The sequence below is a fragment of the Electrophorus electricus genome, chromosome 14, assembly GCF_041902795.1.
Source record: "Electrophorus electricus isolate QZ-2024a chromosome 14, ASM4190279v1, whole genome shotgun sequence".
Taxonomy (NCBI): domain Eukaryota; kingdom Metazoa; phylum Chordata; class Actinopteri; order Gymnotiformes; family Gymnotidae; genus Electrophorus; species Electrophorus electricus.
The window spans coordinates 1,641,033-1,662,500 of NC_137510.1; the positions used below are offsets into that span (position 1 = coordinate 1,641,033).

Below are 21,468 nucleotides of genomic sequence, written 5' to 3' on the forward strand. Positions count from 1 at the left end.
GTGTGAGTTTTTTTTGTTTTGTTATTGCATATTTAAGTGTTCGGTCATGAGGTGAGAGGTCAGTCTTCCCCCCGGATGCCAGGACAGAGAAGAGTCTTGATTTGTGCCTTTAGGTATGTGGGAGCTGATCCAGTTGTCTTTGCAGGTGAGTGTCAGTGTTTTGGTCCTGATGGGAACACAGCAGGGAGGTGGTGTGGGAGAGATTAAAAACAAGGTGTTCGGCTACATGCTGAATGAGCTGCAGGGGTCCGTGGGAACCGCGGTGGGGGGTGGGGGGTCCGCCAGGAGAGAGGAGCAGTAGTTCACTAGATGGTAAGAGTCTGAATGGACACATGACCGCATTACCATGTAGGGAAATGGCTGAATTCTCACGAAGCTGTATAGGAGGGGTCAGCGTGAGTGAGTCCAGTTAGCAACGTGCGTGTAGAATAACAGTCGCTTGTCCAGAATGAACTAGAATTAGAGAATTAGTCACGTGTCCCGCTAGCTGGGGTCAGATCCCAAGGTCTATCTCCAGCGATACAGCAGCTCAGCTTGCTGAGATTCCGCCTCCATGACGAGGCGTCTGCGAGGCCTGCCAAGATGGGAGCAGAAGCCTGAGTGCTGAAGGGTGGAAAGCAGAACATGTTATGGACACTAAAATGTGTATTCGCACAACCCAATTTTTATCCGAGAGTCCCTGAGGACTCTTGGAACAGATTGGCTAACAAACACTGCTGTTGGAAGATTGCGTGAAATCAAGCAGGTGAATGGTTAACCTGGCTCGTTGTAACCCACCTGACGCCGACCCATGAGCTGAATGGCAGTAAAAAGCAGAGAAAATACAGTGCAGTACAATACAGGGGGATTCTACAAGGAATGGCAACCACTGACCTGCCTGTCCCTCTGCATAAGACAGACACACACACACAGTCGCATCAGTTATCGTGTTGTATTGCACTGTCAGCTACAGAGCACTGTGCGGGTGTCACATGTCCAAGAATCCCCATGTCTGACACACATGTGACATACGAATTCATACATATGTAAAGTAACACATAAAGGGAACGTTTCCTCTAACATTAATGGCCAGGCCGCATCAACCACTGAATGCTCTGGCCCAACTGTGTGAACAGACGTATGAATGCATAGATCTGTGCATCAGTGAATGAACATGTGTGTATTAATGAACTAAAGATTTATGAACTGCATTTCAATGAAAACATCTGTTTGTTTGGTTTTTAATTCAGAAAAATTTGAGGACAATCTGAAGTCTAAAAGTTTCTGGAGACCAAAGAGGGTTGATCTTGTGTTTGGAATCACTCACTATGCTGGAAAGGTACCAGCTGGATTCCGTTAAATCAAACTAAAAGGGCTGTAGTACACGCACGTGTGTGTGCGTGCGTGTGTGGTGTGTGTGTGGTGTGTGTGTGTGTACGTGCATATGTGTTTGTGCGTGTGTGTGTGTGTGTGTGTGTGCGTGTGTGGTGTGTGTGTGTGTGTGTGTGTGTGTGTGTGTGTGTGTGTGTGTGTGTGTGTGTGTGTGTGTGTGTGTGTGTGTGCATGCATGTGTGTTTGTGCGTGTGTGTGTGTGGTGTGTGTGTGTTTGTGCGTGTGTGTGTGTGAGTGTGTGTGTGTGTGTGTGGTGTGTGTGTGTGTACATGCATATGTGTTTGTGCGTGTGTGTGTGTGGTGTGTGTGCGTGTGTGGTGTGTGTGTGAGTGTGTGTGTGTGTGTGTGTGGTGTGTGTGGTGTGTGTGTGAGTGTGGTGTGTGTGTGGTGTGTGTGTGCATGCATGTGTGTTTGTGTGTGTGTGCATGCATGTGTGTTTGTGCGTGTGTGTGTGTGTGTGTGTGTGTGTGTGTGTGTGTGTGTGTGTGTGTGTGTGGTGTGTGCGTGTGCATGCATGTGTCTTTGTGCGTGTTTGTGCGTGCATGTGAGAGAGAGCGAGAGAGATCAGTTATGTGTAAGCACATGCATATGTATGTAACATGAATCTTGCTAGCTGTCCTGAATGAATCTGTACCGTGTTTGTCAGGTAATCTATAATGCCACCGGCTTCCTGGCCAAGAACCGGGACACTCTGGCTGCCGACATCGTCCTGCTCCTGAGGTCCTCGGAGAATGACCTTGTCCGTAGACTTGTGACCCACCCACTCACCAAAACGGGTACGTGTGTAATGATCCTGACAGCTCTTCACTGCTCCTGGAATTCAGGCCATTACATATTGCATGGTTTCAGCTAATTTTGCTGTTCACACAATTCAATCCATATGATTGCTCATTGTGATTTTATTGTATTTAGATCAATTCCTGTACACAAAGCTTTCCGTCAATGAAATCCATTATCCATAGAATGACTTCATCTATAGAGTTAATTAGTTTCACCTTACAGAATGACTCTGTCAATAAACGCTGTTAGTTTTAAGAAGCTACACGCCATGCTGTACTTTGTTTGGTCGCTGCACCTCTTCTCTCACCTGAACGGACACTGTGCCTTAGCTGTACTACGGCTGTGTATTCCGTATTCCGGGAGTGTATTCCGTATTATGGCTGTGTATACTGTATTATGGGTGTGTATTCCGTATTATGGGTGTGTATACTGTATTATGGGTGTGTATTCCGTATTATGGGTGTGTATTCCGTATTACGGGTGTGTATTCCGTATTATGGGTGTGTATTCCGTATTCCGGGAGTGTATTCCGTATTATGGGTGTGTATTCTGTATTATGGGTGTGTATTCCGTATTATGGGTGTGTATACTGTATTATGGGTGTGTATTCCGTATTATGGGTGTGTATTCCGTATTACGGGTGTGTATTCCGTATTATGGGTGTGTATTCTGTATTATGGGTGTGTATTCCGTATTATGGGTGTGTATTCCGTATTATGGGTGTGTATTCTGTATTATGGGTGTGTATTCCGTATTATGGGTGTGTATACCGTATTATGGGTGTGTATTCCGTATTATGGGTGTGTATTCTGTATTATGGGTGTGTATACTGTATTACGGGTGTGTATTCCGTATTACGGGTGTGTATTCCGTATTATGGGTGTGTATTCCGTATTACGGGTGTGTATTCTGTTGGCGTTTGCTGTGTGAAGATGAGCCAGAAACAAATGGGTCCCTCCCCCTCCTTCTAGTACACCAGCTGCTTGTCACTGGCCAACCGTTCATGGTGAAAAGCTGGCCCCTGCCCAGTGAGTACCTCGCCCAGGCCGGACAGGAGGCCAAGCCAATCAAATCCACCAGGGAGCATGAGCGATTGTGAATGAAGCCCTGTCTGGGGTTACGCTGTGTCTTTATGGGCTCTGCAGGCATGCTGTAGGCTACTGGTAGCTAAGCGCTTTCAGGTGTGCAGGAAATGCTGGTCTGAGAATCAATCCCACTTTTAGCTCTCTCATTCTTTCTGGTGCTGTGTTTCATTCTCTCCTGTTATCTCCCTCTCTCTCTCCTTCTCTCTCTCCTCCTCTCTCTCTCTCCCTCTCTCCCACTCTCTCTCCATCTGCCCTGCTTATTGAGATTTGCTATTGAACCACAGGTATCTGTAGTGATTTCTCTCAGTGATTATAGCTGTATTGTGTCCTGCTGACTGGTGGCGTCGGGATAGTCTTATCTAAAGGCCTTTCACCTCGGTGCCTTTGACACGGGCGTCCTTGAAACGGCCGGTAGACCTGCATGGACTCATTAGATGCATTCATCTCGGAGAACAGCATATATCTCGTATCGGGGACTTTCTGTCAGCTCAGCACTATACGCCTGCTTCACTGGCTCTCTGCTCCTAACTCCACTGTTCCTGTCCAGGTAATCTGGCTCACACCAAGGGCAAGTTACCCGGGCCAGGCCATCTGGGAACACGTACATCTCAGCACAGCATGAAGGTCTCCAAGGTGCTGCTCACCACACAGGCCACTAAATAAACACCTCACCTCTCTCAAACCTTTCTCTCCTTTTCACTTTCAGTTCTTCCCCTCTTCTGTCTTCCCCTCTTCCTGTCTGATTGATATTTCAAGCCCCCTCTCCACCACCCCCAAACCCCGCCTCCTTTTTGATCGTCTTGGTGAGTACAGTGGGAACGACCAGGTTTCTTAGAGGACGTGACACGTGTCTTTCCGCTGCACCCCTTGGGGCTCCAGGCGAAGTGCAGGTGGCCTGTTCTGCCTGCCTGTGTGTGTGTGTGTGTGTGTGTGTGTGTGTGTGTGTGTGTGTACACAAGCGTGCCCTTGTACCCATTCCTATCCCGTGTGCTGCCAGTGGTATGAAGGCCTACGGAAAAAAAATGCAATTTCCCAGTGTACATCTGGCATTTGCAAAGAAGACTGAATTGAGGTTGGAAATTAATTTTTCCGCATTTGAAGTGTGCATCTAGTTTACTGTGCTGGCGCACATGGCTACCACCTCACAGTTACTGTTTTGTAATGCTTACAGTTCAAAAAATGGTTTGTATCCTCTAAGCATTTGGCAGTAAAGGACCTTCTGAATCTAAGAGAAAATATTGATTGTACATTTAAATCTTTGCTGTCTGAAGTTCTGTGTCTGGAACTAATTGAGACTTCACACATATTGAAATGAACAGTCTTTGTGAATAGATTGTTATGCATTTGCATAGTGAGTCATTCTCTTTAGAAAGCTTACATCAGAGATCCTCCCCACTGTTTCTGTAGTGTAGATAAGGGCAGCTGCTCCAGTGTTTCCACTCCAAGCTTGCTGTGTGAGTGATGTAGTTTGTGGGAGTGATGTAGCATCGTGAATACCCAGAGGTTAGTGGGTGCTATGTTATGTGTGGTGTAGTTTTTACTAGAATACAGAAATCTCTGTGAAACGACACAAGAAAAGACCTACAACCTAAAGTTGAAAGAGGACAAAAACTAATTTCAATTTTTAAAAAAAAGTCAGAGAATCCATGGTGTTAATTTCAGTGACAGCAAGGGGCATGGTTTTCCAACACATATTTCGACCCATACTATGTTTTTCACATTTTGTTTTTTCTTTTCTAAATCTGCTCAGACTCTTGATCGGACACAGTGTTTGTGTGTTTACGCTGCTTGTTCGTGTGTCTCTTCTCAAGCATTAGAAAGTCACATTGAGTCACACATCCAGAGTTGGCTTCTGTTTCTCCGTACAGCTTCTCTCCCCAAAGGGGCACTAGACGCACCACATCCAGAAACATGCACTCGTATCAATGTCCTGTCCTGCTTTTTATTCTGCCTTGCTGTCGTAAGGACACGTGCATTCTCTCACCTTGCCCTTGAATCTACACATTTTCACCAGCGGTAGGTTTTCAGTGAGCTGAAAATGTCTTGTCTTGGCAGGGGGACAGTGGAATTGGGAGCGTACGACACCCGAGAGAGACCACTAACATGAGGACTCAGACCGTAGCCTCCTACTTCAGAGTGAGAATTCTTTACTAAACTACCCTTTATTCTAATTATTTCAGTATTTATTTGAATTAAAGCAGCTTTAGGCCAGTTTGACAGTTCAGTGAACTAAGATGACATGAAATTCATCTTGTAATTGACATTAACTAAATACATTTTTTGTCACCTTTTCCAAATAATGAATCTTGATTAATTTTTTAAAAATTGAATTTATCTTGAATCAGTGGGTTTCAGCTTTAATTTACAGAAGCCTAGTTACGATACTTGTTCCAGACTAGTCTTTTATAAATATATCACAGAATACATTTGTGCCATCTTAGCAGTAACTTTCGACCCATGCCATCTTTGATTGGAGCAGTACTCGTTGATGGACCTGCTCTCTAAGATGGCAGCAGGACAGCCCCACTTTGTGCGCTGTATCAAACCCAACAATGATCGCCAGGCCCATAAGTTCGACAAGGAGAAGGTTCTGATCCAACTCTGCTATACGGGCGTTCTGGAGACTGCCAAGATCCGCCAGCAGGGCTACTCTCACCGGATCCTCTTTGGAAACTTCATCAAGAGGTGAGCGACACAGACACCGCAAGGCAAACACGTGCTCCGTCTCCGTAATCTGGACGTCTGGATCACAGGCACCAGAGGCTATTAATTAACACAGTTAATTACGACTGTGTTTACTACTGCGCTGTTCATTGCATACCCTTCTCTGTCCCACCTGGCTCAATTCCAAAAGGTGTTGATAAGCATCTGATTAGTGTTCTCATGTTAGGACAGAGAATGTACTAAACAGTACAGAGTAGGGGTCACTCCGGATTTGTGTGGGGGGAAAAGTGACATGGAATATCCTTCAATGAGCTTTTGTGAACACACACTACCTCAGAGAAGGATATTCCGGATATTCCGAAGTGCAGTTCCCGTTGCCAATAAGAACCCCTGTGTCTACAGGTACTACATCCTGGCATTTCCAGCAAACAAGGAGCCGGCTGTGAGCCCTGAGACATGCATGGCTGTTCTGGAGAAGGCAAAGCTGGAAAACTGGGTTCTAGGGAAAACCAAGGTTCACAGGCCCATCCGTACATGCTGTAGATCAGAGACACTTTTAAAATCGTGTCCGGTTCCAAATGCAGAGTTGCTTAAACCTCTGCGCTTTCATCTACTACAGACAACATCCAGATGTTGGTGACATCTGTCTGCCAATCTCGTCTGGCGAAAATACGTTAAAAACCACTAGAAGCTGCTCAGAATGAAATAGCACCAGCACATGTGCAGTTCAATAGATAGATTTAAGCAAACCTAAGTGCCAGAGAATCGAGCCACATCTGTGTTTGCTGTCTATCGCTGTTGCTGTGTTTCAGGTCTTTCTGAAGTACTACCACATGGAGCAACTGAACCTGATGATCAGACAGACCCTGGTCTGGACCATTCAGGTGCAGGCGTGCGTGCGGGGCTGGCTGGCCTTCCGACGCTTCCAGAAGGTTCTGGAGAAAAGAGAGCAAAGCGCTGTGGTACTGCAGTCGGGTGAGGGCTCTGTGTGGCCGACTGCCTCCCAGTCCAGGGAATGCACTTGACGTACTGCATTTAGTGAACGTAATCGTGAATGTAATTTAGCTTTACAGATCAGAGTTAGAAATTTTAAAGCTATTTGTGCTTATTTTGAATTTTGAGTTTTTCTTGATGACTTATGCTGATTGTGCTCAATACTCAAACCTGGAGGATCTGATTGATTGTTTGTTTGTTTTCTCGGACCAACATGAGACACATTTATAGTTATGTAACATTTTAACTTTTGGATCAGTATAAACAGTTCAGGATAGTAGATGTTCTTCAACCATCGTTCCCATTCAAAGAAGCAATAAAATCGTTTGTGACGTGAAGGTGTCCCACTAACACACCTCTCCTGTGAGAGTTTTTTATTCTTTTCTCCATTCTCCTCCCTACAACTCCTGTTGTAGGACATAGCAGGCATAAATAGCACTTAGCATCTTCTGTCTTCGTCTTCCAGCATACAGAGGACACAAAGTGAGAAGACAGGTTGCCGATGATAAAAGCAAAGCCAAGACGGAAATCACCTTGATCCAGTTTCAAGCTGGTAAGAACGGTATTTCCACCCAACAAAACTCTGTAACCACACCTGGCATCAAAAGTGCGTCCTCACAAAAGTTCTTCTCCCCTGCATGCAGGGTGCCGAGGCTATCTGGCAAGGAAACGGTACCAGGAGTTACTGGACGAGAAGAAGACAGCAGTGGTCCGGATCCAGGCACCATACAGTGGACAAAGAGAGAAGACTTTCAAAGAGAAGAAGTGTGCAGCTTCACTTACGACATGCATCTCAGTGGAATAAACTATTATTAAAATATCAGTGGCCCACTAACACACCTGCACTGTTTCCTTTCAGGGAAGCCGCACAAAAGGAGAAAGGAGCGGAACGGGGAGACGTAAGGGAGGAGACGTCGCCAAGGGCAGGGGAGGACGGGCACCAGGAATGGAACAAGAAGCTGGCTATAGACAAGCTTGGCAGTCCTTCGACAGGCCCCGGAGAAAATTCCGAGGAACTTGGCGTCCAGGCTGAGGAAGAGCTGGAAGGAAAAGCAGTGGAGGAAGGAGACTCGGAGCAAGAGTCGAAAGCCGCCACTGTCCTCCAGAGCAACTTCCGAGGGCACAAAGAACGCAAGAGGCTCCAGGAAGAAGGAAAGCTTCCAACCCGGGAGAACAGGGCCACCTGTTCCCCATCGGAAGAAACGGAGTCGGCTCTGGTGTGCTCAGTGGTGGAGGAGCCGGCGGAGATGGGGGAGGGGCCTACTGGGGAGGGTGTGGGGGAGGGGGACGAGGACCAAGCAGCCAGCTTCCTGCAGAGCAACTTCCGAGGCCACAGAGAGAGGAAGCAGCTCCGAGCGCAGCAAGAAGGAAACAGGGAGAGGGAGGAAGACCTGGACATCACGGACATCCAGGCCAAGGATGAGGAGGGGCGCGACGAAGAGCAAGCGGCTCTGAAGATCCAGAGCAACTTCAGAGGGTACAAGGGCAGGAAGAACCTTAAGGACACAACACGCAGAGAGGAAGAGGAAGTAGAGAGGTTTTCCCAACAGGTGACGACCCCAGACACGTCAAGCTCAGAGCAGTCTGTCAGACACCTAGAGCTCTATATCCAGGACCAGATCATCACAGCTAGAACCTGATGACCTCCAGAAGGTTCAGATCTAGAAAATGGAACCAGAGAAACTAACATTGTACCAGAGGAAGCATGTTCAGGTCATGGCGCTGTTGGACCCAGACCCAAGGCACTTAAGCCCAGAAACACATTCTGGTTAGCGACATCACCCATACAAAATAAAAGGCAAAATAAATCTCTGGTCAGTGAGTAATGTCCAGTGTCTGTGGTAGCTCAGAAGTTAAGGTACTTGACTAGTAATTGGAAAATTGTCAGTTCAAGTCCCACCACCTGTAAGTTGCTACTGTTGGGTCCCTGAGCAAGACCCTTAACTTTCAACTTCTCAAGTTGTATTCAATCATGATTGTAAGTTGCTTTGGATAAACGCATCAGTGAAATGTCCAAGATTTTTTTTTTTTCCAGAAACGAGGAACTGTAACAATAGTGCAACTCTTGAGTACTCGTCTTAACATGCATCACTCCAGGGGATCCAGCAAGCTAACTGGTGTCAGCTGTTCTGACACACAACACGCTTTCCTTTCAGTGCCTGTGACGTTTTGCCTTTGTGCTTCTGTCCAGATAAGCAGCCTCTCTGAGGACTACCTGGCACTGCAGATGAAGCTGAATGCCATAATACAGGCGCGCCAGATCGACCCCACCTGCAACGGCGTGTTTGTAAACGGGCTGGCCCTGAGCGCTCGCGCGGGCCCCCGGCTGCAGCAGTCAGGTGAAGCCATGCACCACAGCCACGTCTCACACGCAAGTCACGCAATTTTCTTTTTTATCATTTCCTCCATCTGAATTCCTTGTATAGTCATTAGCAGAAACAAAAACGTCGACACAAATTCATCTCGACACACGGCTGAGAGAACAGCAGCCCTATTTCTTCCCAGTCTGCTGTAACAAATGCATCTTTTCACCCCACCCTGTCTCTCTTGTCTGATATCTGATGGTATCGGAGGGTTGCTGGGTCGCATGCCAAACGCAGGAGAGCTGCAGGACAAGACGACTTGTCAGAAAGTTCCCTGCTCTGCGTAGGTCTGCTGAACTATTGTTCATTTGATTCCTTCAGACGATACATCGAATTGCTTTGGGAAGACGAGACTGATAAAGGAGATGTGTGTGCGTGAGCGTGTGTGTGTGTGTGTGTGTGTGTTAGACAAGTTCATTTGCGCTTGTTGGGCTCATCCACTGTGCCATTACACATTTTGTTCTCAGACATTTTATTAGGCATGCAGGAGACACGATGATTGTGTCAGGAGTGACTAGTGTTGCACTCTGCGCCGATGTTTCTCTGTGATCAGCACAGTTTCCGTGCTGAAGCCAATCTCCATGTCCGTCCTTTAACGCACATGCTGGTACAGAATTAAATTTCCCAAGCTGCTAGCAGGATGCATGGAAGTTTCTAATGTCAGTCTGACCTTCCTGATTGTCTGTTATGATGTGTAATGTATTGAATTGTAATGGACTGGAAGTTGCATACAGTATAATTCCTCAACTGAAATAATTAAAAAAAAAAAGAAAATTAGGTGTTAATTTATCATAGTTATGAGATGTCCTGTGAAAAGGTCTAGCTGAATATTAATAAAAATAAACAATGATAATCAGGTTTTATTACTGTTGTTTTCCCTGAGAAATGCAAAGTGCCCTTTTGAATAGCAATCACATTTCTCTTTATACAAAAGGTCATTAAATGCTAATCACGTTTCATGATAAAGTGCTTGGGCAATTATGGCAAGCGTTAATATAAGAACCTTAAATTGGCTTTATTCCTCCGAGCAGCAGAGAATTATTGGTGACCTTTTGAGGGGAATGTCCAATAAATATGACAAACTTTCTCTTCTCATGTCCTAATGCCTGGCGGACATTGACTCTCTTGCGTCAGGGTAGACAGGACACACAGTAAAGCCGTGATGTTGCGCTAGCAGACTGACATCAGATCAAAGAACACATTAGTACCTTCTCTTCATGATGTCAGTAACCTAAAGGTAGGGTTTGATATAGAAATAATTAAAAAGACCTTACACACACACACACACACACACACACACACACACACACACACATAGTGATGATACACTCAATAAATAACACACTCAAAAACAGACACACTCACACACTCACAAAGCTTTATGAAGAGTTGACCAGAACTTAGTGCGTGGTGGTAACAGATTCCACGGTCTGATAAAGCTCTGGATGAAACTGGGAATGAAAAGGTTAAGCGATATCACTGGGCTAAGCGGTCCTGACAGGGTGTCTGGATGAGGGCGTCAGGTTCAGGGATTTGCTCAGATGCTCCAGTGCAAATATTTGCCTCATTTTTCAGTCACGTTTGAGCACTGACCCCCAACAGATAAGGCTATGGGATGTGAAATAACAGGGTTCCCCAGCAGGGGCCATGAGGCAACAGGGTTCCTCAGCAGGGGCCGTGAGGCAACAGGGTTCCCCAGCAGGGGCTGTGAGGTAATAGGGTTTCTCAGCAGGGGCTGTGAGACCACAGGGTTTTCTAGCTGTGACCCACTCGCTCTCCTGTCTGGTTTAAGGATATTTAGGCACAGCACACTATTTGCCTAAAAAGGTTTTGGGAAACTAGTCCCCAGTTCAGGTTAGTGTCTTACCCAAAGACAAAAATTACAGCATTACCATGGTATTTTTGGCCTGATGTGTTTTGTCCCCTGTCCTCCACAGCTGATACAAAACAACCACGGACACCTCGCCGATCCCAGAAGCCAAAGACGCTGAACACACCGGAGGACTCAACCTACTACAACATCATCCATGTGGGCTCACACTTTCAGTCAATAATGCAACGCTGCCAGCACTAATTTCTTCCGCGCTTCCCTTGTGTGTTTGCCCTGCAGTAAATCGGCGGTCTGCCTCTCTTTTTATTTTCACAGCGGTCCGTAAAAGACGGCAAGAAGAGACTACGGAAACAGAGGTAATGGAACTGGCGTCATGTCACAGAGATGTCGCTCACTCCACGTACTAAGGGCTTGGAATATCAGAAAGACGAAGCTTGACACAGTGGGAGAGGGAGTTCGGTATCAGTGGCCTGGAACACTTATTAGAACTGCTTGGAAACAAAAAATATGTGGTATAACACAAAAAAGTCTCCACAGATGTAAAGTTTAGTTAATGGTCCAATATACATAGCTTTGTAGTTTATTCACAATCTGGAACAAGGGCTGCTTTAAGTGTATCTAGAATTTACTGAGTGTGAAAATGACTCTGTAGTAATAGTCCGTCATTTTTAGAGGAGTTTTTATTGGGGTTATTTTGTCTTGACTGTAGTGTTTGCTTTTTACCGTCGTGGTTCCACCATGCGGTTAAACTGTGGACGTCAAATCATCTTTTGTACTCTTGAGGAAAACCAAGTTTTTCTGCTGTAATCTGACAAATTGTTTACAGTACGCATTGTGTATACATGATATAGTTTCAAATTATTCAAATGTCACGAAGTTAGATAACAAAAGCTTATTTTTGTGGCTGATGTCCTTGTTCAGTCTCATTTGAATATTGGGTTGGGGTGAACCAGGTCATCGGGAGCAGGAAAGAAAAACAGGAAACAGAAAAACACACACACACACACACACACGCACACACATGCACACACACACACACACACATACACATACACATACACTCACACACACACATACACACATTCACACACACACTCATACAGCAAAACATATTAGGTGCAATCATTTTGAGGTGTATAATAATGGGGACGGACAGCAGCCATTTACATGCATCATTAAAAATGAGAAGGTCAGCAAAAGTTCTACCAGCTCTGCGCCTGTCAGAACCACAGTGGCAAGGGGAGAGAAAGACAGACAGGTGAGAGAGAGAGACAGAGAGACAGACAGGGAGAGAGTGTTTGTAGTGGTAGTAGTGAGGGAGAAGGGGGATAACGAGCATGTCCACCCCTGCGCTGGACACTATGACCGTGTCTGAGTGATATACGGTTGATTTAGAGCTGGATAAAAAGGCAGGCGCACTGGGGCATGTCAGCCATATATTTGATCCTTTTCCATTACATAACTAATAACGGCCCGACACCAAGAGAAAGCCACAGAAGGGGAATCCCTACTAGACCCCATAGCTGGGTGTCCAAGCTACTCTCAGGAGCTTCAAGCATGAGCTGGGCCTGTTAGCAGTGAGACCTGCTCCCACGCGACGAGCTCCGACCTGGCGCTCCATCGTCTCCATTGTCTGCGGCCAGGTTATTAGCGTGCCATGGACAGCAGTCGCACTGCTTAAGGCTGAGACAAACAGCTCTGTATGAGACTCGCAGGCTCGCTAATGCTAAAGCTAGTGCTGCAAGTGGGATTTCAAACAGCTGCTGTTTAGCACAGCTGTGGTGGCATCATAACGACTCCTGCATGTTTTCTGGCTTCACTCACCAGTCCAAAGAAGCTCCTGGACATGGATGATGACTACTACCAGGCTCTGAGCAGCAGCGATTCCGCAAGCTGCCTGCCAGGCAAGACACGGGCGTCTGCTGAGCTGGGGGTCCCTGGAGACAGGAGGCGGTCCACAGAGAGAACCCTGTCTGACGTCCCAAGGACAGAGAACCCCAAGCCCTTGAAAGAAAACAGGTGAGCAAGCTAAAATTCCCATGTATATGAGCAAGGCACACACATGCATGCATACACTCCCCCCCACACACACACAAACACATAGACTTGCATGCATTCCATCTGACCTGCCCAAATGTTTCTATATTGCGTGAAATGCTCGGAAACAGTGATGTATGAGGCGGAGCAGGTGATGCCCCATGCTTTTCCTTCCTACCCCCGCACGTCTCTGGTCCTGCCCGCCCAGCTGAGTGCAATCTGTTCTGCTCTGTCCGCAGACACTCTTTTCCCAGAATACCCTCTACAGAGAGCCAAAGCGAGGACAACCCGTACGACTACAGGAAGCTGCTGAGAAAGACCTCGCAGCGAGGACGGCTGATCAAGCAACACTAGACTCGCTGACCTCTCGCTGCACACCGCACTGGCCGAGGCTGGCCTGATGCGCTGCCTGATACAAGCAGCATGGACATTGTCTTGTCATTACGCACCTTTTTTTAAGGTTATTAAAAGCTTCAAATGTTAAATCGTAAAAGCATGTCTGTATAACTATGTGGATTTTTATCAGATTCGCAATCCCTCTTGGCAGTGGGTGCTTCTGTCTCACGGGGCGTGAGGCGCCAGACTGTAGATATCGAAGCCCTTTCAGAGTTACCAGCACCGAAAGAGTGGACACTACATGGTTAGAATCGTCAAAACTTTGCTACATTTTATCTACCTACCAAACTCCAGTTTAGCTTGAAACAAGTCTGGATACAGCAGAAGTGCAAATCTCCCAAATCTGCTACTCCCAAATCTTCACAAACCCCTAAAGGTCCTCTAAATGAGACCAGCCATCTGGATGGCTGTGTGACCCCTCAGCCAGCAACACAGCCACTAAGAGTGTATTCTCATGTCTGATGGGTACTGCACATTCAGCGTCCTCTCGTACACTAAACAGTTTTGGTTTTCATCCCCTGTTATTCTCTTAAAGGGCAGTTAACAAGTGTTCTTTACTTTGAATAATTTTCAAATAACATGTTTACATACAGGCACAGAAATAATGCAAATTTCAATATGACTAAATATATTCAGTGCTATTACTGGATAAATTATTACAAAAAAGAAATATTATTGTATATATATTCCAGTGTATAACCGTCGAAGAGATATTGTTATATATTGTTCCGACTATATCCTCTCCGGTTTTTTTCAGAATTATGTCACTTGTAATTTTCATCAGTTTTTGGTGTGTGTATATTGTTTCTGTTTTTTTTTTGTTTTGTTTTGTTTTTGTTTTTTTGTTTGTTTGTGGGTTTTTTGTAGAAGAACGCTGCGATTCTGCCATAATGTCTCTTCATTCCTGAACGAAGGATTAGACTTCTTACTGTTTTATTTCAATTATATGAAGAATTCTTATGAATGTTTTAGCGACTGCTCTCTCTCTCTCTCTCTCTCTCTCTCTCTCTCTCTCTCCCTCTCTCTCTCTCTCTGTGTGTGTTTTGCTTTTTAAAAAACATAAATTACTGAGAAACGTCAGTCGCCACTGCGTGTCTTTAAATTCTATCCATATGTATATAAGGAAAACAAATCATTTCGTTTAGGAATTAAAATGGAATTAAAATAGAGTTTCAATGCAAACGCGCGCCCGTGCGGATGTTTCTTTTTACGTTTAAAATATCCTCCCGTGCCAAATAGTTCACCTGTAATATTTTTTTTTTGCTGAACATATTCTAGATATATTTGTTTTTATTGTTTAAATGTAGGCCTTCGTTTCAACAGAGTTGCTGTAGGAGAACTACACAATCGGCCATGTCTGCAGACCCGTGAGCAACGAACTGACCACCGGTCTAAGATCGTTCCGATGAGTGCACGGTGCCACGCGTCCCCACCGTCTACGGGGCCCCTTGTTCGGTGGAGTGGATTTGCTTAAGAAATTAAAAAACTCAAAATGTTCGACACATCTAGCTTGGTCTTTCTCAGAGACAAGTTGTGCGCCAAGGCGACAGGAGGGGCCAGCAGCGCTGTGGTCAGGACGCGCGACGTAAAATGGTTCGTCATGAAGTGAATCACGTCGGAATGTCTGTGGTGACGTGAAACTGGGTGAGCACTACGGAACGCGAACCCTTTATTGCTGTTAATAGCGTCGTAACCGCGCGTTCAGCATCTCATGATGGATTACCAAATAGCCAGATTTTTTTTTTTTAAAAGCCATGCATACAAAAATGATTTTTAGCAACTTAATAGGTACCGTTTCAGATCTGCGCCTAAGTTACATGCACAAGAATATTATTTCATTCTGAATGCCTCTTTTTTTCGTTCCGTTATCTGCGCGCTCGGAAACCATGAGCTCAGAAGCCGTCGTCGTCCTTTCTAAATCCTCTTGTTTGCTTTAGGCTCGTTGGAGCCTTCATGTATGAGTCAGGGGAAGACTCCGCTGGAGAAAAAAAGGTGTAACGACTCTGCAGACTTTACGCGGCTGTTTGTCGATGCGCCAAGCGTGTGTTTGCGCCCCCAGCACCCAGCGCGGACCGGACAGGAGCGAATCAGCACCACGTCTGTGAACAGCTCCCTTTCCCCACTGGCGCGGGTTTCCGTCCGGATGGGCACTGTTCGTCTCCGTGGCTCGTACACGCAAACCTCTGGCGATTATTTGTAATGGCATCACACGGGTTTTGGTCTCTGGGCGCCGAAAATGCCGCTGACAGCACCAGCCAAATCCCAAGCACGCGTAAGTAATACTGTTCAATTTGGAGAGAACGTATGACGGTGAGGGCTAGTTTTAAAAAGACGTGGGAATTAAATTTATTCTTAAATCTGAACCGTGTTATAGTCAAGCGTTGTATTAACAATGATACTACTGAGACAAAGAAATAGGTCATGTAATGTGTGCTCTGCGCTTAGCCCGAGGTTCAGCCTGTGTAAAGCTTGGCAATGCCGCTGTTTTTCTTTTAATATTGTATGTTACTTAAAGCGTGTACACTTAAACGCAGACCTTTATTGTCACTATCACGTGTGATCTGTGTGACAGTTCAAACCAAAGTTTTGTGATTGTGCTGTTTTCGTTTCATTTCGACAAAAACACCACAGCCAGGGCTTGGTGCCAAGCCGCGGCCCAAAAATTCACCGGTGGCATCGGATCGAAATTATGTGGTAGGATCATTAAAAAGCCATTCTTAATGAATGAATTAATTAGATATGTTTATTTGATTTTTCTGCTGATAAAATTGCTTAAAGTTATTTTTATAAGGCCTATAGAAAAATGCCCTTAAAACTGAATAATAATAATAATTGGTATTTTGTGAGAAAGTCCCTTAACCAAAGCAAACTCTGTGGTAAGCGCTCCTGAACGTTGGCGAGACTGAGAAGCCCAGAGACCCGTCCTCCAAACACGGTAGCTCCGAGGCTGAGGCGTGCGGCTGTTCCAAAGCGACCGTGAGCTTCTCCGATCTCTATTCAACAGGTATAAATCCACTTCATTTCTTTCATGTAAAGGATATTCGTTTTTTCACACTGTTATTCAGACTTGGTTTCTAATTAAGCTTGTGAACAAATTCATAGTCCAAATTTTCCTTATGTCAGAATAAGTCCAGGGATGTCTTTAAACATTTTTGCGTGCTGTTCCGAGCTGTATTTTATTCAATGCTTTATTATTGTTGGATTTGGAAAGCTTTGATTTTTTTCTGACGAATTGTACACGAGTCATTTTTTTTTTTTTTAAAGCCTACATAATTGAACACACAGCCTTATCACTGCGTATAATTATTAGGCTGTGTAATCATAAATTAATTAATTTTCATGTAACATATGGCTATGCTTATGTTGCATGTAATCATTGCATTTATTATTGAATGAAAATAGGCTTTTATGGAGAATTTTACCTAAAATGTGTAAGAAGCACGTGACCTTCATTTTTCAAGGTTAAACAGAAAATTCGTCTTTACTATTTCTTCGACCGCGACGAATTAATGACATCGTCTGTTATTTCTTAGATCTTTTGCCGGCGTTGGACGGAGACATGAAGACGATGAATTTTCTACAAGAAGTTGTGGATATTTTACTGGCCTACATTGTGGAATCTTTCGACAGGTCGACGAAAGTGATTGATTTTCACTATCCAAATGAACTGCTTCAGAGAATCAACTGGGAACTGTCGGATGAGCCCGAAACACTGGATGACATTTTGATCAGCTGCCGCGCTACTCTAAAATACGCCATCAAAACAGGTAGGCTAAGAACCGTGTGCGTATTTCCTCTGGCACTGAACCTCGGCTGGTGGTGGTCAAAAAAGACTTCTCATATGGCCATCTGTGGTTAGTGTTGATGCAGGACACGCAGGCTGCTTTGCACAGTTGTGAGACGAGAACTGTGAGTCAATAATGTCAGTAGTGTGATTTTAATAGCGTTGTTCTTGACTGTTAGTTGGCCAGTGCTGTTGAAGAAGTGTGCGTCTGCGTGTCCGAAAGTCGCGTCTGAACTCAGCGTTATCCAGCAACGCTAAAAAAAATGGGGTCTTGATATATAATAGACACATTACTTTGCAGATTGTTTATATCGACAGGTTTACTACGTTTTCGTTAATAAAATAATTGTTTCAGTATTTTAAGAAAAGCAGAATACATATCTACATTCTCCTGCTTCCAACACCATGGCCTGTACAACCGAGCCAGAAACCAAAATCATTGAGATTATAGTTCACAGCCAGAGAAACCTGGCATCATAACACAGATTAAGAATTTCCAGTGAAGATTAATCCATTTGATTTTTTTCCCCTTTTTTCTATTTTTGTGGTTTATAGCTCACCCCAGATACTTCAATCAACTCTCTACCGGGTTAGACATGGTCGGCCTGGCCGCAGACTGGCTAACGTCGACGGCCAATACTAACATGTGAGTGAGGCTTTTCTCGAGCGCTAAAATACGAAAAACGTACGGCGACCATTTCCGTTCCCCGTGCTCCGCGCGCATTGCTTCCCCGAGGACGCGCTCTCGGATAGCAGGCTTTATTTCTCAGTGCCAAACTGACAGACGTTAACGTCCGTTCACCATCCCTTATCGCAACCATTCAGGGTGAGGAAATTAGGAAGCAATTCAAATTAGAACGCAGTAAAAAAAAAAATCAGAATGCAACTCAAATGTACTTTGATTTAAATTAATCAAAATAATAATCATTTGAGATCTTATAATTTGACACATTTTTTTTCACGAAGGAAAAAATATTTTATTTTTGCGAATATATAAATAATATTTATAACCTTGGTGGAATAATGTAACTTTTAGTGTAAGCAATATTTGGTATAATCCTGAGAAGTGAGTAGCATCATAAAATTGGTACAAAATGTTAGAAAATTGGTAAATAAAAATCCACACAATTTGTATAGTATGTTAGTTATTCATATGAAACTAGATCAATTTCCTGTTTAAAATGATTATTCTCAGCATATATGAGGCTTGTGTGCATATTTACGCTCTACTGAAAGGACACGGAATCCGCTCTCCTTCCACAAACCATCATTCTTCATCTCTTTTCTATCCACAAGTGCACTCTGGTCTCATGGACTGCGCCTGCTGCAGCGCCGTTAAACGTCCTCCCAGGAGAGCGGGCGAAAAGCTGCTCAGTCTCTGCCGTCGTTTTCCCGTCTCCTTCCCTCTGTATCTGGGCTTGTGCGTGACTGGGTCATGTGATCTCCTGATGCGCAGGTTCACCTACGAGGTGGCGCCCGTGTTCGTGCTTCTGGAATACGTCACGCTGAAGAAGATGAGAGCCATCATTGGTTGGGAGGATGGCCGAGGAGACGGCATATTCTCACCAGGTAGACGGCAGACAGGCTGTCGAGCTTAAACGAACGAACGTCCTCACGCTGTTAACAGTGAGCTGTACTGTTAGTCCTTAAAACACACGGGCTATTATTCTCACATATGTCAGTTATTCCCTTGACGTTTACTTCAAATTGAGATAAGGATCGCATTAATTTGGAGGTGGGTACTGGGGTGGCAGTCATTTTCAGACACAAAAGCTCATAGCATCAGTCCACCTCAGTCTGGCTAAGCAGGACACTAATTTAATGCAAATAATGTTTCACAGTCTGGATCTCTAATAACCGCACAGCTGTTGGCAAGGGGGTAGTACCACATTTTGTGCCCCGGCCATGGGTAATTCGTGCCCCATGAAGGGGTAGTTTGGGCCCTGGGAAGGGGCAGTTTGCTCAGGGCTCTAACCCCCTCCCCATCTCTGCCAGGGCCCCGTCCCCCTAATCAAGAAAATAAAGAATATATATATATATATATATATATATATATATATATATATATATATATATATATATATATATATATATATATATATATATATATAATGTGAATGTATTTACAATGTGAGTCTGGTTGGTATGAACACATTTTGCCTGTGGATGATGCTGTTACTAGCTAGTTGCTGGGGTAACTTACTTTGGAAGCAGCAACATTGATTCTTACAATAACTATTAAAAAAATGGTTTTCTGTGCTGAAAGAAAATTCTTGTGCTTTATCAGCTTGTTGGTTTTATTTTTTATTTTTATTTTATTTTTTTTTTTACAAATGGCCAAAAGTGAAATGACTAATTAGCTTATGTTACTACAGCATACAACATTTCTGAAAAAAAAGAAATAATCTGCCCTCTTTTTGGTTTCTCTCTCTCTCTCTCTCTCTCTCTCTCTCTCTCTCTCTCTCTCTCTCTCTCTCTCTCTATCTCCCACTCTCTCTCTCTCTATCTCTCTCTCTCACTCTCTATCTCTTTCTCCTTCTCTTCACTCTTTTTTTCAAATCCTAATTTTGGGTTCATTTTAATCACGTCTGAATTGCTAACTTGCTAACAACATAGAAATTACAGGAGAGAAATTGCTACCTGCTTTTGATGCAGGGATGTGGCAGTGTGGGCAGATAAACAGGACGCATGGAAGAAAAAGCCTGTTGTCATTTATCTCTGTAATAACAGAGTTAGAAAAACAAAAAAAACCCCAAATCATTCATTTTTGAGGCTTTTAGAGGGCCCCATCACTCGGTGACCGACACCCTGACTATAGGACAGCAGTAATGTGTGTGAGGGACCCTTAAAATGAGTCAGACACACAACACCAATAAATGCACATCGACTGGCATGAGAAACAAAGGCTCAAAAGACTGAGAAAGATCAGATGTGCAATAGCATATGAGTAAAAAAAGAATCTATGCATTCATGCCTTGCGTTTCCCTCTAGGTGGCGCCATTTCCAACATGTATGCCATGCTGCTGGCTCGTTACAAAATGTTTCCTGAAGTGAAAGAGAAGGGGATGTCATCGGTCCCCAAGCTGGCAGCCTTCACTTCTGAACACGTACGGCCATTCTCACCTCACCTCTGGCTCCTTCATATCTCACCTCACCTCTGACCCCTTTGTGTCTTTTAAGGTCATTCAACACTGACTGTCCCTTAAGCAATCAGGCACCGCTTTTGGTTTACTCTGAGACTGAGACACAGAACTAGCAGGTCGCAGATGTAGCTAATGATTTGTTTGTAGAGGCTCGTGGGGGCTTTTTTGTGCTAAATGTCTCTGTTCTTGTCTGTTTCTGCTTCTTTCCATAGCAGCTGTAACGGAGCATGACTCCAGTTTGTGTAAAGCCCTCTCTAAACATTCAGCGTCTCCTATGCTTGTGTGACAGTGCTTTTATTTGTTAGTAACGCAGTGAAATTCTGTGTTTCACATTGTTGCAGTCAAAACCAGGCCTGACAGTCAGTGTGGTTGCATACGTATCCACTGAGTCTTACCCTGAATCCACTGGCCTCAAAGCCATTTAACGTGTTTCGTTAAGACAGAAGGTTTCGATAGAGACTTGAATGCTCCAGGACCAATGAAAGTGATGCTGATGATAAAAACGGTAAACGTTAGTGATTTTCTCTGTATTTCAGAGCCATTTCTCAATCAAGAAAGGCGCCGCAGCTCTTGGTGTAGGGACAGAGAGCGTCATCTGCATCAAAGCGGACGAGAGGTGGGTCTGGATCACCCAGAGTGCTCTTTTATGTGCACGGCCGGGGAACCAAACCCCACGCTTGCACATGTCCTGATGACAATCACATATGACTCCAACGGTAAACTCCTACACTCATGTCTGGCAGGGGAAAGATGATACCTTCAGACCTGGAGAGGAGGATAGTGGAAGCCAAGCAGAAGGTAACATGCTCTGCTGCCCCACACCAAGCCTGCGCTGTGAGAGTCATCGGCACATCTAGGGTGCAAAAAGATTTGACTGATGGGACATGATTATCAGTCATTGGCCTCGGTGTCAACATTCAAAATGGCATTTTTAAATTTTTATTCTCTAACCCACAGCCTTTCTGTCTCTCTCTTTCTCTCCATCTCCCTCTCTCTCTCTCTCTCTCTCTCTCCCTCTCTC

At 44.7% G+C, this 21,468-nt stretch overlaps 2 protein-coding genes across 4 annotated transcripts in view; both read left to right on the forward strand.

Moving 5' to 3' along the window:
* myo3a (myosin IIIA) overlaps positions 1 to 15,579 on the forward strand; it is a 58,658-nt gene extending 43,079 nt beyond the window's left edge. Inside the window, exons 21-36 of the mRNA XM_035530880.2 lie at positions 1,230 to 1,318; positions 2,018 to 2,147; positions 3,784 to 3,869; positions 5,292 to 5,372; positions 5,716 to 5,921; positions 6,303 to 6,414; positions 6,713 to 6,875; positions 7,360 to 7,446; positions 7,538 to 7,658; positions 7,753 to 8,443; positions 9,085 to 9,232; positions 11,194 to 11,285; positions 11,403 to 11,443; positions 12,915 to 13,106; positions 13,364 to 15,164; positions 15,458 to 15,579. Coding sequence (XP_035386773.2) covers positions 1,230 to 1,318; positions 2,018 to 2,147; positions 3,784 to 3,869; positions 5,292 to 5,372; positions 5,716 to 5,921; positions 6,303 to 6,414; positions 6,713 to 6,875; positions 7,360 to 7,446; positions 7,538 to 7,658; positions 7,753 to 8,443; positions 9,085 to 9,232; positions 11,194 to 11,285; positions 11,403 to 11,443; positions 12,915 to 13,106; positions 13,364 to 13,478 — 2,354 coding nt within the window. The 3' untranslated portion in view covers positions 13,479 to 15,164; positions 15,458 to 15,579. The remainder of the gene's footprint in view (positions 1 to 1,229; positions 1,319 to 2,017; positions 2,148 to 3,783; positions 3,870 to 5,291; positions 5,373 to 5,715; positions 5,922 to 6,302; positions 6,415 to 6,712; positions 6,876 to 7,359; positions 7,447 to 7,537; positions 7,659 to 7,752; positions 8,444 to 9,084; positions 9,233 to 11,193; positions 11,286 to 11,402; positions 11,444 to 12,914; positions 13,107 to 13,363; positions 15,165 to 15,457) is intronic.
* A 78-nt stretch (positions 15,580 to 15,657) lies between these two features.
* The window catches only part of gad2 (glutamate decarboxylase 2), a 17,502-nt gene continuing 11,691 nt past the window's right edge, over positions 15,658 to 21,468 (forward strand). For all 3 annotated transcript variants that reach the window (XM_081696075.1, XM_081696076.1, XM_081696077.1), the window contains exons 1-9: positions 15,658 to 15,792; positions 16,152 to 16,214; positions 16,402 to 16,524; positions 17,054 to 17,287; positions 17,860 to 17,950; positions 18,761 to 18,873; positions 20,296 to 20,411; positions 20,984 to 21,063; positions 21,191 to 21,245. In XM_081696075.1, coding sequence (XP_081552201.1) covers positions 15,720 to 15,792; positions 16,152 to 16,214; positions 16,402 to 16,524; positions 17,054 to 17,287; positions 17,860 to 17,950; positions 18,761 to 18,873; positions 20,296 to 20,411; positions 20,984 to 21,063; positions 21,191 to 21,245 — 948 coding nt within the window. In that variant the 5' untranslated portion in view covers positions 15,658 to 15,719. The remainder of the gene's footprint in view (positions 15,793 to 16,151; positions 16,215 to 16,401; positions 16,525 to 17,053; positions 17,288 to 17,859; positions 17,951 to 18,760; positions 18,874 to 20,295; positions 20,412 to 20,983; positions 21,064 to 21,190; positions 21,246 to 21,468) is intronic.